A 17996-nucleotide genomic window follows, 5' to 3' on the forward strand; every position below is an offset into this window, starting at 1 on the left:
GACCAAAATGTCACTATTAAAAAACCTCTACAGTGGCCTTGACATGACTATAATAAGTGAGGCGTAAAGACACAACATAGAAATATTATTTTCCTGAGAGTCAGCTATTTTCAAAGGTTAACACTGTGATGAGTTTTCCATGAACATGTTTCATGTTGTGGTATATCAGAACAAAAGAGAAGGTATTTCAATGTGGGTTTGTGTCGTTTGTACAACAATTGCAGAAGTACTGTATTTAGGTCAATTACATAACATTACAGAGTAATAGTACCATGCAATGATTAATATAAAATTACAAGGAGAAGTCCTACATTCAAAACTTAGTTTGAATGGAGGGATTATCATTTTTTTCTTTCACTTATTTGTTAAATGTTTGTTTTAGGGAACTTTGTTGTTACGTTTAATGTACATGTTCCCTTTTATTTCTCTATGTAAATAGTAGATACTTAGACATAATGTAATAATCTGCATAATTTTAAAATAGCTTTGCATATCTAAAGTTTACTTCTGCTGTTCTTCAGCTGCGGTGTGTTGCAGTGGATTAAAAAATTAACAATATTCTCTTAAATTAAGTGGAGTGTTTATGTAAAGTAGCATTAAATGTAAATACTGGAGGATTGGCCTCTGTATTTTACTTAGAACAACCCATTTGAGTGAGTGCATGCTGCTTTCCATCTCTACGTTTATATCCCTATCAGGATGATGGAACATTAGTCACAGTCGAGGTTGGATTAAATGGAAAAAGTGTGCTGCCTCTGTGTCCAGGCACCCGAACAGGCCCTGCTTTTGCATGTTTGAGTTGCTTTTGGTAATATAAAATTCAAATTTGCAGCACAAAAACACAAAACTAACTGGGACCTGCATCATTATGGCCCTGCCTTTTATTATTTTAGTTTTACGTTTGCATTTCCCTAAATAAAACCTTCCCATCAAATCACTGTGCAGTCTAGCTGCTGTACAGCTTCTTCTTCTGATTTGAATATTTTAGGGCTCTTTTTTTGTTGACATTATGAGATGGGTGATTACGATGGTTAATTTTTTATTATCAGCACGTGTAGTGTTGGTGTGCTGGACTGCATTATATAAATATATATATTTGCAACCCTGGTGTAGACTATGTTAATGAGTCTATAGGCTTAAATCCAGTTTTTTGTGTATTATACTTGGAGGGCACTTTGACAAAACTGGTTCCTAGCAGCTACAGTTTTGCCCCTCGGGTTAACCACGGTTAACTAACTGAGTTTACACGGACGAAGTTGTTGATTCTCTCTGAATCCCTGTGTGTCGTGCTAGAAAGCCACCTGAGCAGCACACCTGCCACCGAGCTGAATAGACCCAGCTCCCTACTGCGCATGCGTCCCACACTCAAGGGCTGTACTGTCATGGCGGTGACGAGCTGAAGCTACCGGGGTAGATCAGGAAGCAAATGCAGCGCAGCTGGGTCAACGTTGTCATTTAACCAAGTCTGCGGAGTTTCCCGGGGAGCACCGAGCGGACCTCCGTCCTTCGTCGACTTCCTCCGGGGCTGCTGACGGACTTGCTCCCCTCCAGTTTGTGAGTTTTTCGCTTCTGCCAAGCGCGCTACCTGTCAAGTGTCTGCACTCAGTGACAATAGCAACTTCCACGGCTGTACGGAGACATTAAAGTCACTGTATCCTCGTGTGCCATTCGCCCGAGCGGAGGAGGAGAAAGCAGGTAAAGGGCGAACTCCGCTTCACCTCCTGTTACCTGCAGCACTGTTCTTCTTCGCGGATTTTTTTTTTTTAACAGCATTAATCCATCCGTCTGGAGTCAAGTTACGGAGCAGGGGCAGAGGAGAGGAGTAGTTCAGTGACATTTCCAGCCTCGCACTGTCAGCGGCCAGCAAATTCTGCCAGCGCTTTTATTGTTGCCCACTTTCGAGGCTCATTCGCTCAACAATCTTGGATGGGGAGGGAAAACCTTCGCTTATGTGCCTGTAGACTGTCAACAACTCAGCTGAAGGGGAGATAGAGCCCTCTTTCTCCTCCGACGTCGGCTTCGCTGTCACCATTGGAGGTGAACAGGTGCCTTACCTGTGAACGCCACCTGTCCTCCTTTCTTAGCAATGGCTAGCGAGGAGGCGGCGGGCGCCGCGCAGCAGCCAGGTGATGGGAAGGACGGGAGATCGGGCGCCATGGCGCTCAACCCCGGAGTGCCTATCAGGGGGATACGGATGAAATTCGCCGTGCTTGCTGGCCTGGTGGAAGTTGGGGAAGTTTCCAACCGAGACATTGTGGAGACGGTGTTCAACTTGGTAAGCTGATTAAAGGAGCTCAGAATAGGCCCTAGACGGCACTGTCACGCTGTAGTACTGAGCTATCTAAACGATTGGAAAAGTCTGACATCATCCACATTTGCATAACAAGGCGTTGATGATCCTGCACCACTTTAAATAATTAGATACTTTAGCAGCAGTTGTATCGATACTCGCTTAACGGCGAACATCCCACACTGGAACGAGTAATGAGTCAAAGCTAAATGACCTCTTTCCGGTTACCCATTTCATATTGTTGCATTGTGCCACACTGTCAAGGGAAAACGTGCAGAAACTACTTTGTTGTCTTTGTTTAAGCTTAAACTTCACCACTTTAGATGTTTTATTTTGCATGTTTTTATAGATCGCAGACATCACATGTAATTATCAGAGTTAGATCAAATAAACTGTGTCCCTCAGTTTATAACCGAGTCTGACACGACCGATGTCAGAATCATCACAGCAGAAAAGCTGCAGCAGCAGATCAGTCAGTGCGTTTGGTGACACATCCAGGTCAGTCCCAGGAGGCAGCCTTATCTGTTTGTGTGTGTGTTACCTGTTGGCCACCATAAAATCCTTAGCCAGCTTTGTCCACCTGCAGCGCTGATAGCCACTCTGGCTGCCGGAGTCCATAAAGCGACTTTTCAGCAGCTTCTGGGAATGAATGAAACTTTACGGGCAACAAGGAAATTTAGCAGGAAGAGGGGGAGATCTTGCTCAGCTGGAGTTTTCGGTAGTGATGTGGGAGGAAGAGAGCGCGAGGAGAGGTGAAGGTGGAACCTGCAAAACTGCTTTGTCACTGTGGCAAAACAATGGAGTCCTTTAGAAATGGAGGCCCGTCTCCCATGGCCTGTAGTCGTGGAAGTTAGCTCCAACACCAGCCCCCCACACACTGGAGGGATTGTAGTTTGGACGCTTCTCCTCATGTGTCATGAAGCTGTAGCTCCTCTGAACACAAAGCTATTCCCCATACAACCTGCAGGCCAATTATACTGCTGGTTAAAATTAAAAAAGCTAGGAGAGAGGTTGAAAGTCCTTTAGTATAATTTAGCCACAGCTACAAATCTACATAATCATCATCACAAACACAAATATTTGTTTTTTATTGTTGCAAAAAAATGAACTTAACTAAGTTTTTTTTTTTTTTTTTTCACCAACCTATCTCATCTGATAATCTGGAACCAAAGATGCCCGGACACCGATTACAATCTTTTGCTAGGGGAATGAAATGCCATACACTAGCTGTCTCCTAAATGGTTGCTTTGGTCTTGTACAAAGTCAAGCTACTCTTGATTATTTTTATTTTTTAATTTTAGTGCTTAAATGTTTGGAATATGTGCAGCTTGTAAAAAATGGGTCCAATATTTAGTGATATAGAATTGAAATGAAGTAGAATTCAGGGACCTGCCTCTTGTTTTGTAAATCAGCGAGCCAGCGGCAGAAGCCACATGATAAAGATAAAGGAAATGTAAGTACGCTGTCTCTGGTAAAACCTGCAAATACTTTTTATTTTTATTGAAAAATAAACGTGCTACAGTGACGGTGACTTTCGATAGGAATTTTGAACCTCATGTTTGTTTAAGTGATGTTTCTCCTAAAGTGGAGTTATTGTTTGACAAATGTCACTTTCTCATTTTAGCGTCATTGTCTGCAAAGCAGTGCTGCGTGTCGGCTACCATTATTATTAGAGACAGAGATATGTGATTGTAAGTGAGGACTTCAGACTTGTGAAGCCAAAAATGTGAAAGCGATATCACAAGGAAGTACTGTTTTCCAAAGACTGGCTGCCAGTACCTAGATAGACCGTGCTTTCTTTAAAGTGGACAAGTCATTTTTGCTCAAATATGACCTGTGGAGACTGTCATACAATCAGAGTGTTGACAGAAATATCTGATGCAGCTCTGCTGGCGCCTTGGGACTCCATATTTAGCCATATTTATGTGGTCAGCTGCATTTTAGGGCTTTGAGAGATGGTGCTATGCATTTCTTTGCGATTACCACACATTATATCCTCCACACCCTCTGCTCACCCTCCCATTTGCTGATATCTTGATGTACTACAGAGGCCAGAGTCTTCTTTTTAGCGGCATCGGTTATGCAGCCGTCTTGCTGCCAGAGTCCCACGCTTCATTTGGTTAAATTCAGCTTGGTTTCCCGAGGATGATTATTTCTTGGTGTCACTAGTCATCACAGCAGCGGTTGTGACGACTTGTGACTCGTGGGCTGGCGATATAAGGTTCAGGATTCAGTTATCTAGAAGGAAAACTGTGCTGACTTTGTTTTTGCCTGGAGTCATGAATTTGCAAAAGAGGGTAGAAGAGTATATCTCATGTATAGTCAAAAGGAGCTGTGGCTCAGACCACACTTGTTCAACTGTCTAAATATAGGTCAACTACAGTGCACCTCAGTTAGATAAAAGTGAAAGTAAAGTTGCTTAAATTAGAAGACGAGGGGTCAAATTCCTCTCAGGCTTCCTCCTTTATAATAAAAATGGTTAATATTTAATCTGGTATCAGGTTTATTTTTCATTAAATGGTAATATGTTTGAGTGCTGGAGTGTCATAAACACGGTATCTAGTCAGACTTTTCATATTTTGCTGCCTTGTCATGGCTCATCGGACTGTGCCTGTTTTGGCTGAAGGTCTTTTTAAAGCTCTGCTAATGCACTAGAAAATACTAATTTCAGATTTCTTTTATTCTTTCTTAAAAATCAAGTCCAGCTATATTTATGTTTTTCCAGCGGCTGAATTAAAAAGGCGTCACACCCAACCTCCCTTTAGACATTTCTTTGCTGTGGAAACAACGCAGGTAGATTTGAGCTTTAACCGGATTAGTTGTTTATGATTAAATCCCCTACACGCCCATTATAACAACCCACAAGTGTTTTATGTTCCATGTTATTTGACCTTTTCTTTCCCCACGTGTGTGTATTCTCCAACCTGAGTATAGCTGTATACCTGTTCAGAAGCTGTAATTATTGGCAGCATAAAATTATATTCTACACGCTCCTAGGGTGTGACTTCATAGATGTGGTTAGAAAAAAGGTTTTATAACCGCTAAATTACTTTTTTATCTTTTTAAATAGAAAAGAGTCAAATGACTAATAATAATAATGTGAAAGGGCTGCAGCAAATACTTTTGAGAACTGGTGTCGTATTTCACTCTCGACCAGTCTTGTCATTCTTTCAGTTGTGGTTCAATAAACCCCAAACCATACTGGTTCAGGACAAAAAAAATTAAAAAATCTGAGCTTGCTGTCCACAAGATCACAAAAACAGATTAAGACAAGTGAACAGACCACTATCTAGCAACCTAGTCAAACCATTGGCTTCACGTCAAATGTTAAGTCCAATGGTCACTGCTGTGTTAGCTCTGTGCCAACACTCGAGAAAAAAAAATCAGGGTCTCTCAGGCTTGGGTAATGTTTGACTTTTGTCAGCAGTTACTAGTTTACTCAGTTCTGTTAAGCCAGGTAGCATGTAGTCAGTTTGTGTGCTGTGGCTACCCCACAGCTTTACAGGAAGTAGACGCCGTTGTGTTGTCTTTTTTTTTTTTTTTTTGGTCCGGCTAACTGAAACAACACGCTGAAAGCTGCACGGAGCTGCGTTTCAGGGTGGCAGTTCTCATCTCGGTCGCATCTAATGACAATACTGACTCATGTAACTGTCTACTGACTGCTCGACACTGGAGCAGGTTTTGCAGACGATATTGAAAGTACACGTTTGTGCCAAGAGAACACTGTTGATTTAACGCTTGCGCACAGACATACACTGATCAGGGATAACGTTGTGACCGCTTTCCCAGTGTTGTGTAGGTCTCTGTTGTGCCTCCAAGATCGTTCAGACTCATTGGAGAATGGGTTGGATCATTCCACAGATGCTTGATCAGTTTGGGATCTAGTGAATTTGGAGGCCAGGTTTTCACATTTTTTGAGGAGTCATTGCTGTGGGGTGGGGGTGTCTGGTCTGGTCTAGGTGGTTGGTTCATGTCTAAGTAACATCCACATGAATGCCAGGTCCAAAAGTTTCCCAGCAGAACATTGTATTGTCACAAGATGGTCAATGTTATTCACTTCTCCTGTCAGTGGTTTTAATGTTGTGGCAGATCGGTGTATTCCTACATAGGAAATGAATAGATGAGGAGAGATTTTCAAATTTGCAGTAATGGTGTTGCCTCTTCAAAGATAATTATTCTGCTTCAGGACATCTCAAAGGGAATAATAAGCATTTATCAAAGAAGCATATTAAAGCAGTAATATGTAGTGATGATATAAGGGAAAGAATTATTATACGTAGCTACACACAATGTGGCGCAGAATCTTCTAGATCTGAGTATTGTCGTGCTCTCTGATGAAGCGCTGACCTGAGCCGCACTCATAGTTCCTCTGTGAGGTGACACGGGAGAAGGTTGGTGTCTGAATGCAAGGTCATGGGGTTGGTTTGCCGGCTTTGTGGACAGCTGTGCAACCCAAAGCTGCGTGCACGTATGGTTTTGATCGTTCAAGTGTTTGTGTTTATTATCTTTGCAAGTCTGGAGTATTACTTTAAAGTAATCTTTGTTTATGGTACAGGGAAACCAGATACCGAAGGTCAGTAACGCAGAACGGCTACAATTCAACCTCAATGAGAAGTTTATATTTTGTAAAAATTCAATCCATGCCCCTAGGGTCTCACAAACCAAACATTCAGACATTCAGTTATATTAAAGGACTAAATGGAAAACTAGAGAACTAAAGACTTAATAGGAAAGTTCACTTTCCTTTCCATGCCTGAAATAACTTTCTCAATAATTGTTCCATTTCTGTTTTTCTGTATTCTTCATATGTATTGTGGAGAACTATTATGCTCATACTCAAACTCTGGATAATGTCCCTTTATGCAGACTTAGCTTCTGTTTCTTTTAGCCCTCCTCCTCCCTCCCCCTCCCTCCCTACAAGCCCACGTTTTTCTGATTGGTCAGCCCTGCCTCTGGTGGCCACTGGTTAATGTTCAAATAGCAAACGGTAAACCCACTAAGTAATGCGCGGTTTATGCATTTACGTCAATATGACGTCGTAGCTACGGCTACAGCCCAGACTCTACGTAGACCCTAACGCCGTAGCCTGACGTGCACCTCCCCAGAAATGTAACTATGGCGATCTGAGAGCTGTGATTGGTCCGCTTGGTAGTAGCGTATTTTCGGCTGCTTCTCAATCTTGGCAAATTTTGAATTGATTGTTTTGGATCAATAAAGATGGAACGCATGGAGGAAAGGTTAACTGAGGAGGTTCGGAGATGCAAACATTTATATGACTCATCTTCGGTGAAATTTCTGCAAAAGTTTCAGTCGGCATTGTCGTAAGTGAAGCGGGAAGTAGAAACGAAAATGAACCCGCCTGGCAAAAAAGACACAGCACCGACTAGCGCTTGGATGTCGTTGTTACAGACTGAGCCAGACTCGTGAGCACATGTATAAATGGCTCGCACTGGTGTAGGCTACGTACGTTGGTTACGCCTTCTATGTCCCGCAGAGGAATAAACCGTGCTTAACGTTCTCGAGTGACAGTAGCGACTCTTCAAATCCATCCTTGCGTGTTCAACCCCATTTGCCCCAGCAATGATCGCTCTGGACACCTTTGTTTAGTAAATATTATGCTCATTACCTGCTTATCCTGTCCCAAAACACATGGATTTTGCTGGAGCACTTTTATTGCCAATAATAATTATTGAGTAGACTGTATTGTGCGAATGTGTACGTATATTTACCAAGACTTTGTGGATGTGCTGTACCCACAACAGATGACCGATGAGATGACATTAGTAGAAAATTGAGTGATCACAGCAATCTGCAGCCTGACATTTCACCTTGTTATTTGGAAAATTTCCCTCCTTTAATGTCCCTGAAGCCTACCTACGTTGTACTTAATTTACCTACAAAATACGGTTTATTAAATCTATATTCGGCTTTACCTATAGCTTAAACGTCTCCTGTTTCAAGCCTTTGAATATTTCATGCATTGTATCTGGTTTCTTTTGTGTGAGGCGAACTGGAGAAAAAGTGGACTCGCATTTGTTTTGTTCTAAATTTCAGGCGTTCTCTGTTTCTATTTGCGTCAAAGAGGCGAATCAGTTTTATTCAGTTTGCTCGGTATTATTTTAGGATGTCATCCTTTGTCTTTGTGCCTCCTGTGTGTGCGGTATCTGTTTGATACGTTGCGTTGTTGCCCACTTTATCTTCCACTGATGTTGACACGGAGGATCCTCCTTTGAGATAGGCTGTCATAAGTGGAATTAATTGTTCAAAACTGCATCCACCCTGTGATTCTTTAAATAGTCTACCTGGTACCTTTCTTACTCACTGCTGCAGGGAATAAAAAGAAAAGTAGTTGTGCTGTGGAATTTGTAATGTATCAGGGTTTAAAATCGTGAAATTGATTACAGTTTTATCTTTGCTATCGGCAGATGTAGGCTGTTTTTGTTCTCACTAAATAAACACGAAGGATGGATGTAGTTAGATAAGCCTCAAGGTATAAGGCAAGGCTGATCCTTAAAAAGCATACTTTTTCCTTTTTAAATAAATCTATAATCGCACTATGACAAGCAGCTCCGTTGAATTCCCTGCCTGTGTGCGTGATGCAAACAGAATTGCAACAAACACACAAACACCCCCTTCAGTTGCACACGGTCTAACAAAAGTGCCAGGAGAGAGAGGGCGATCCTTGTCCTCTCTCCAGGCGTGCTGTGCCCTCTCTGGCAGTAACAAAGAGCCCTCTAATCTGACACATGAATGAAATCCTATCTGCTTCCCTCCGTTATCCGTCGCATCAGCCCAATTCCACGGTCACACCTTTTTCTTCTTTCTCCGCGGTATCTGCAAGCAGTTTGAAGCACTTCAAGGCGGTTGTCTAAACATGCATGACCCGAGTCTGTTTATAGCGCATGATTCGTTTTAGGTTCTGTGCTCGGTGTGTCCTTAAATGACCTTTTCATTTCCCTATCTAAAGGAGCTCTTTTTTGAGGCCTTCACACTGGTTTTGGCAAGAACATCGTTTTGAGTAGTAACATCAACACCGTGAGCATCTTGGGGGTAAACACACAGGTTTGACAAGCTAGCTTTAGCTTTAGGTGAAACTGATTCCAAATGGCCACCACTGGGATCTCCGTTTTCTAGTACACACTGTAGTGTGTCACACGAGCAAGATTTTGCTCTTCTTATTCCATAAAAGACAGTGTTCCTACTAAGCTGTTTACACGGTTGATACAAATGAATATTTCACACACGATATCTTTGAAAGATTTCCCCCAGTGGAGAATGTGTCATACCTTGTGAACACAGACACCCTCTTTCATTCCCTCAAGAACCCTCCGGGGAAAAGTTTGGCCATATTTATGGCTATCCAAAATCCTGTTACTATCCAAGCCTTTCATAGTGCTTAAAATGTGGCCTCTTTTACTTGAGCATGCCTCTGTGCTGCTGCCTTCCAAACTGTTGGTTACTTGGTTTATGCCCAACGCTCAGACATGACGCTAGCAGACTGCTGTAAAACCCCAGGCGCTGGAGGCAAAAAGGTTTCCAAAACCTGACCAATATTGACATATCCCATTGCTACACTCAGGAAAAGGTTAAGTTTGGTATATCCGAAACAAATTTGCTGACCATATCCAATTCAGAATATTGTCATATTCTGAATGATAGTGGAATACTAGGGTGCATGTGAATGAGTGTTTAGCCCTTGAGCAGGTCAGATAATGCACCCATCATGTCTCATTGTCTGCTGTGTGTTGACAAACAGGCAGATGGCCTCAGGATTTAACTATGTTTGAATGAGTTATGTGTCAGATAAGAAGAGACTAATGCTTTTCATAACACATGTCTATAGATATTTGTATTAGGAAGCTTGAGATCCATTATTTTGGGGCTTTGCTGCTATGTGATGGTATTTATTCTAATTTATGTGATGACTGTGTGACTGCTGCTGGTGCCTGTTTGTTTTCACATCTTTCTTTAGACAGAGTGATTATGAAAACTTCCTCCATATGGCAATTTAATGCTTCGCTACCTCACGATTTTTTTATTTTTTTTTGTCTTTTCCCCCTGTTAGTAGCAAGATGTATGGACAGCTCAGCTGTTTAAGGTTTGAGGTTATTCTCTGCTGGCTGCCACAGAATTGTGATGCACAACACAGAATAATCAATTAGTTGCATTGTTTATGCACGTTTCAGCCCAGTGATCACACTTGTAATTATTAATTTGCTTGAATTTTGTCAACTTATTTATAGGTTAATTGGTGTACAATGAGCGAATGTGTGGCTTGAATACATTTTCAAGAGGATAACAATTTTTGCTTATCGCCTCCTTTTCTAGCTTTTGTTTTAGTTCTTTGGTGCCAGGTGTCCTTCACCAATACCATTCTCTGTTAGTTACACATTTCTATTTATTTTAAATATGCTTTTAGGCTGAGTGTTTTGGGAATGATTAATTACTCACAACCATTTCTCTGCATCCGCCTGTTAAGAAACAGGGTCATAGTGTAGTTGACTACATGGCCCTCATCTCTCTTTTCATTGTTGCTTTGTTTATTGAAGAAACAAAGACACTTTGTCTGAATGCTATTGGTTCTGTTGGAGGAAGCCGGGAACCAACATGCTGATAATCAAACTGTGACCCCGAGTCAGCCACAAGGGCACTTACACTCCCTGTCTTTTATTTATTGAATGTACATTAACACACTAGAGGGACACTAATGCAAAACTATCTTGATAGCACCAGATCGGAGCAAAGTAGGTTGGTTGAATTTACCAAGATTAATGTTAGAGTTAAGTTAAAATGTATGGATCCATGTTTGGATGGATTGATGCTCCTTTTTCTGGGGTCCTGACGAGGTAACAACGCCAGATCCAGAGCAAACATGCTGAGCCTAACTTCAAATCAAAGAGAGAATCCAGGAGTGACTTCTTTTACCAGGTATGAAAATGACCTTAAAGTATTTGTGCTCCTTTTAGACATTAGAGTGTGACATACGTTCTGCTTTCACTTGTCACCATAGTGCTGGTATGTTTCAATCCACATAACTGACCTGGGTGTAAATATACCATTAACAAAGCTCCAGAATAAGCTAGTGTGTGGACCTCGAGTAAAGATCCCATTCCATCACCTGACCAGCCTCTCTTTGCAAACTGACAATGACAGATATTTATTGTCCAGATGTGGATTGTAGGCATGTTGTCCATGGGTCATCCAGACCTACAATTTGTGCTCAATGTTTCAGTACAAAAAGCATTTTATTGTGAGTTACTTCTGCTTTTTTTGGTTTGTAGCCACTGGCATGTGCAGCTCTACAACTGGGTTCACCATGTGTTTCACTTCAACTTTGAGCTTGACCACGAAATTCAGTGTGAAATAAAGACGTTGTACATTCACCGGATATGAGATGCGCTCTGCTTGGATAATCAGCAAAAGAAAATGCGCTAGCTTGTTAAATTCGCCATGCCTAGTGATTAACACACTACTTTCCACCTTGGATGCTGGCATGGTGGGTAAATTGACATGTTGGAACACTATAGCACAGCTTCTGGCTAAACAGGAAGCAGTATTAACCTCCTGGCCCGCTGTCTTCTTTTCACAGAGGGGGGTGTAATGATATGCTAATGCCGATGCCTCATGGCCAAGTCAGGCGAGATGCTGAGGAAGGGTGTGAATATTAAATCATGATATGAAATGCTGCTCCTTTGTAAAAGAAGTACTACAATGAAAGCATGAGGCTGCCTCACCTTAGTCCCTTTAGTGAAGATTACTCAAGTGAAAACAACAACAAGTGAGGTCATTCCAAAATACAAATATGTCTTTTCATCCCTAGCATTATGTAGTATTACTGAGTGGTTTATTCTTTGCTTAGGGCAGTTGAATTAGTAGTAAATAAAAACTTTGATAGATAGCTCAAAGATGCATGCTTTTTGGAGGTCCGTATGGGATTGAATTGGAGATACGCCAAATGGCACACTCTCTTTATAGCCTGGTCCAAAATATTGTGCTTTGATTTCCAGTGAAATTGCATTGTATGGCAATAATAGTTTTTCAATGCGAGTGTCACAAGAGATGTACTTTCTCCCATAGTAGGTCTTTATGGTAGGCCCACCTAGACGTTGATCACATTTTTACATTCAACAGGAGATCTGAAGCCAAGTTAAAGCAGTACTGTACTTTCCCAAGGAAAGGTTGGCTTAAACCGGTAATGGATCAAGCACGAGTCCAGCATGAGAAGCGCCAAAACTTCTGGGTTCACTCCAGTATAAAGAATTTCTTTGTTCAGTGTCTTACAAAGAGGCAAAGCAAAAGAACTAACACAATCAAGAGTTGCCACGTTGCTGATCTTCCATATTTTTGACATTGCAACCAAGTGCCGGCAGATTTCTGGAACTCGTAGATGTGCGTTTTTAAAGTTCTGCATAGCACCAACACAGCATCAAGCTAGAGCCTTCATATGACATAGCCAGACTAGGTGAGTTATGGATAAATGGACTCCACTAACCAGAATATTGCAGGAAGAGGACGGTCTAGAGAGGGTTGTCATAGCTGATTTCCGATTTGCTGCTGTGTTTTGAGCAGATGGATTAATGAACCACGATTGTCCATATTCATAACTTTATTAAGTCATGGTTAGTTGCTAATTATTCATTCAGCTGTGTTTCACTAAAGACATCAACTTTTGTATTGTTGATTTTTGGATTTAGATTTTATTTTGTCTTCTCATTGGGTATATTTCCTGATTGTACCCTTCTTAAGGGATCATCTGCTTTCCTCCAGCCTTTAATTATACAGTAATTTAGTTGGCCATAATATTACCTTGCAAATAACTAAGCTATTTTGTTGTATGATCAAGCTGTCATTAGGTTGTGTTGATGTTAGATTAATGTAATGGATCAGGCTTGTTCCAGTGCATCCCACAGAAACCTGATCAGTTTGGGATCTAGTGAATTTGGAGGCCAGGTCAACACCTTGTGTTGTTTTCCATGTTTTTTTGAGTTGTTCCTAAACAGTTTTTGTGTGTGTGCCTATGTGAGGCTGCATCCTGCTGCCATCAAGGAGTGTCATTGCTATAGGATGGGGGTGCCTGGTCTGATATAGGTGGGTGGTACATGTCTAAGTAACATCCACATGAATGCCAGGTCCAAAGGTTTCCCAGTAGAACACTGAATTGTCACAACGTGATTAATGTTATTCACTTCTCCTGTCAGTGGTTTTAATGTTGTGGCTGATCTGTGGATATAATATAGCTGTATTTTCACTGCACTGAAAAAAAAAAAATGGCTTTTGGTTGAACCTGACTACAAACCCCTAGATGGTTCCTCTTCTACAGCCTACTTTCACTCTCAGCGTGTGCAACACATCTGTTGCCATTGGGAATTCACGCTACACATACCTCATGAATAAGAGCTGGAGAATCAGATGTAACACAGTATTTAATCTGTTGAAATGTTTAGGGTTAGCTCAGCAGTGCATTTTGCACCAGCTAGTTTTCACATTCAGACTTTATCTCTTTAGTTACGGGTGCACCCCTCATATTGAGTTTCAATATAAATAATTTCCTTACCCCCAAATAAAACACACACAATTTTGCCTTTCATGCTGCTACAGGGTAAACTTCTCAGTAGCTCATGAACCACAGCAGGCTTCCCGGGGGGAATGATATTGCTTCAACATCAGTCACTAAAACTGTAACTGAGTTACATCCTTTACATCTATTTTCTCTAAATAAAAAGGATTTACCAACCACACTATTCATATTTATAGATTTGCCTGTCTCAGAAAGCATGGTTCATTCCTTTGACTCACATGATACACTGTATTGCCAGAAGTATTCGCTCAACTGCCTTTACACGCATATAAACTTGTGACATCCCATTTTTAATCCATAGGGTTTAATATGACGTCGGCCCACCCTTTGCAGCTATAACAGCTTGTTAATTCAGCGGAATTCACTGAGCTCCTGAGAGCCACCCGTTCTTTCACAACAAATGTTTGTAGAAGCAGTCTGCATGCCTAGGTGCTTGATTTTATACACCTGTGGCCATGGAAGCGATTGGAACACCTGAATTCAATTATTTGGATAGGTGAGTAATATAATATATATTCACATATGAAACCCTATGAAAAGGCAAGAAAGCAGTTTTCTGCAAGTTTTATTTTTGGTGAAGATGGTGAAATTATTGAATACATCTACAGTTAAACAAAGCTTTAAAGCTAAACCTAGTGTTACTCATGCATCACATTTAGTTACTTTATCTTCACCATTAGGCTGTATCTCCCCTTTTCCTCCTCCAGTACGATAAATGACACATTTTCTTCTGCTGCCAGACAGACAGCACATATTAGCTTGACAACGGGACTTTTTGTTGATGTTTTGATGAGCACTGGATAGTATTAAACTTCTTGAAGTATTTATATTTTTATTCAAACAGAAGTAAATTCTGATTTGATAAATCGTCGCATGTCTCGATTAGATTTTCTTGAATTACCAGGCTAAGCTTCACCAGGAGGAGGAGAGTGATAAGAGGTTGCACAAGGTGGAGTGTGCCCATGGTTTAAATTAATGAACATGTTTGGGTAAAAGGGTCAAATGAAGGCCATGCAGTTTACACCTAGATATCTGACCATCTGCCACAACCACAGTCTGTATTTTTATCTTTGCAATGCAGAAGTTCACTTTTCTTCCTCTTCATTTACATGGGCTCTGTAACAAACATCGAGAGTAACACAGAGTAACATAGTATCTGACTTGGTAAAGGTGTTCCTGATGTGATTTACTTGTTTGCAGGAACTAATGAACAGTCTTAGTCATTTTTCATATGGGATGCATACTCTTAAATCATGTTAATGTTTTGGGAAGTGCATGTCTTAATTCTTGCTGAGTGATTGAGTAACAACTCCTCGTAGAGAAGAATCTTGGCAGAGATCTAGCTTTTCTGCAGTTACTCACTTCTAGAGAAGTGATATATTAAAGGCTATCTCTGATTTAAAACCGCTAACCTCCCGGAGGAGTTTTATCAAGGCCATCTGCGTTTAACTTCGCATTTAATCGCTTCCGTGTCTGCGCCAAAGATACCAAAAAACACTTAGAATGAGAAACCCCATTATAGAATATTTAGGCTCTCTATTCAGCATTTAAGATGAATTTCAGTCTTTCTTCACACATAACACATTTACTTAACACATTAAAAATGTATTGATTTGAATAATGCGTCATGATAATTTGCTATTTAGACTCAGCCACAACATTAAAACCACTGACAGGAGAAATAAATACCATTGACCATCTAGTGACAGTTCAGTGTTCCACTGGGAAATGTTTGGGCATGGCATTCATGCGGATGTCACTCAGACATGAACCACCCACATAGACCAGACCAGGCACCCCCACTATAGCAATGAGTCCTCAAAAAATGTGAAAACCTGGCCTCCTAATTCACTAGATCCCAAACTGATCAAGAATCTGTGGGAAGATCTACAGAGGCCCCTGTCCTCAACCCATTCTCTGATGAGTCTGAACAGTCTTGGACGCACAACAGAGACCTATACAATATTGGGAAAGCGTATGTCTGTGCGTAAGTGTTAAATCAACTGTGTTCACCTAGACCAGACCAGCAGCCATACCCAACTGGATGCAGCCTGACCTGGCCTCCAAATTCATTAGATCCCAAACTGATCAAGTATTTGTGGAATGTGGACCAAAAAAGATTGACTTTGCAGTAATGTCGAGTTAAGAAGCAGAAAATCTTGACATTTTAGAAGGTGAATGGACAAAAACACGGCATCCTATTTTTTTTTAGAATATGATTTTGCATCCTAATCCACATCAAACATACATACAGGAGTTTTATTTAGGACGTCAAAAGAATAATGCAGCAACCCATAAAAGGCAACCGCCGGCATCAGGCAGTGCCATCAAATGTTTACTGGACCATCAGACAGGCATCATCTGCTCACAAACCACTGAAAGTAAATGTTAAAAGGTTGAGTTTGTTCATGCTGGTACATCGCTGAAATGATCAATCTGGCATCCTACATCACAGATGTTTAGCTGAATTATGCCCAAGTCATCAAGGTTCAGCAGTTAGTTTTGGTATCCCAGAGGCAGCTGTGTCTAGATCGGAAACATCCAAACACAGCACGGCTGTAGCTCTCCTGCTTCTTTTTAAAAGACCAGGCCAGAGTTTTTTCTGTTTTAGTCTCATAGCTCATACTTGTATACTAAAAATTGTACTTTCAAAGATTTACATGCTTGAACTTGACAACCATATACCCCGTTTATTTTTCTTCTGCACTGGGACTGAATTATGAAATCACAGTCAAGAGCCTGAAATGACTTGTTGGATGATGAATGCACCCAGCCCTGTTTTCACTTGTGTTTGAGAACAGTCTTTGTCGTCCGGACTTTCAGGATAAGGAGAGGAAGCTGCAGTGACACCACTAAGTACAAACCTCAGGAAGCCGGCTAGAGTGGAACAACTGAGTTGGGATATACTGCAGAAGGCAGACAGTTTCCTGGTTCCTCATTCAGGATTTCCCAGTTTTTAAATACAGCTAGACTTCCTGCTATAACCTTTTAAGCACAATAAAATAGGTATTTTATGGTTATTCTTTTTTAAGGGCTGCAATAAATCTTTTTTTCTTTTTTTCAGTGTTACCTATTAATCATTTTTGAACAGTCTGTTAAGCATTTGGTTAACTTATCACTAGATAATGACTATAACTTTGTATTTCAACCTTTAATTCAGACATTTTCTCAAGAAACCCTTTCAAACTTGAACTTTTACCTAACTATGCTCTTCAAAAAATTAAAGACTGATTTAGTGTTGGGCATGTTAGGGAAGATATTAACTACTTTCTCAGATTCATTAGAAAAGACTTTGTAAGTATACTTATACTTGATTTTAACTGGAAATGCAGCCAGATTATTAAATTAAATTGTTTCTTACACCAACCTAGAGTGTAACGTCAATGCACAGAAACTGGAAAGCAGCATTGCCAGCAGGGTTGCAATAGTACGTCAATCCAGTAGGTCAGCAATGTTGATTACGTCAATACACAGATTTTGCTTGGAATACTTGGACGTATTGCAGTTTTTATGGCCATTCCAAATTATGATGGCTCTTACTGCCGGGCATGCTGAAGAAGAAACTTTATCTGAAAAAGCCCGACCCCTGTCCTCAAAACAATGGGAATTCTGTCACGATGAGACAGCAGCGGCAGTATTGGTCTGTTCGCTTGAGTTTTCAATTCTTGGCTGGAAGTTGCTGGTAGTTGGTGCCAGAGAGTTGTCGCTGTGGCCTTATTTGTTGTTTTTCCAACAGGTCAGTGAATACTTTGTATAGCAGATGCTAATGGCTTGCAGCCTTGCTATAAATGTATATTTATCCTTTGGGATAAATAAAGTATCTATCTATCTAAAAATACAAACCCATATTTATTAGTAAATTCATTTGTATTAATAACTCATATACTGCATATGAAATCTGTTCCAAAACAAAAAAAATCCTATTATAGCCCATCAGCATGTATACAAAGAGGAGCAAACTGTGTAGAGTTACAGGCGTCCTGCGCTGTCATCATTAAACATGACCTTTTGTTGTCATTGTAGTGACATAATTGTAGCCAATATACGTCCTTGGCTTGTACTTTAGTGTACGGATTTCTTAGATCAGCATTTTATTGGTCTCACTTTTTCTGTCTCTATGTCACTAGC

The 17996-nt window shown here is 40.8% G+C and overlaps 1 protein-coding gene across 6 annotated transcripts in view; it reads left to right on the top strand.

The window, feature by feature from the left end:
* Positions 1 to 1204: 1204 nt before the first annotated feature.
* The window catches only part of lrba (LPS-responsive vesicle trafficking, beach and anchor containing), a 182029-nt gene continuing 165237 nt past the window's right edge, over positions 1205 to 17996 (top strand). For all 6 annotated transcript variants that reach the window (XM_084565451.1, XM_084565454.1, XM_084565452.1 and 3 more), the window contains exon 1: positions 1205 to 2275. In XM_084565451.1, the coding sequence (XP_084421577.1) occupies positions 2087 to 2275 (189 nt within the window). In that variant the 5' untranslated portion in view covers positions 1205 to 2086. The remainder of the gene's footprint in view (positions 2276 to 17996) is intronic.

The sequence above is a fragment of the Chelon labrosus genome (assembly GCF_963514085.1).
Source record: "Chelon labrosus genome assembly, chromosome: 2".
Classification (NCBI taxonomy): domain Eukaryota; kingdom Metazoa; phylum Chordata; class Actinopteri; order Mugiliformes; family Mugilidae; genus Chelon; species Chelon labrosus.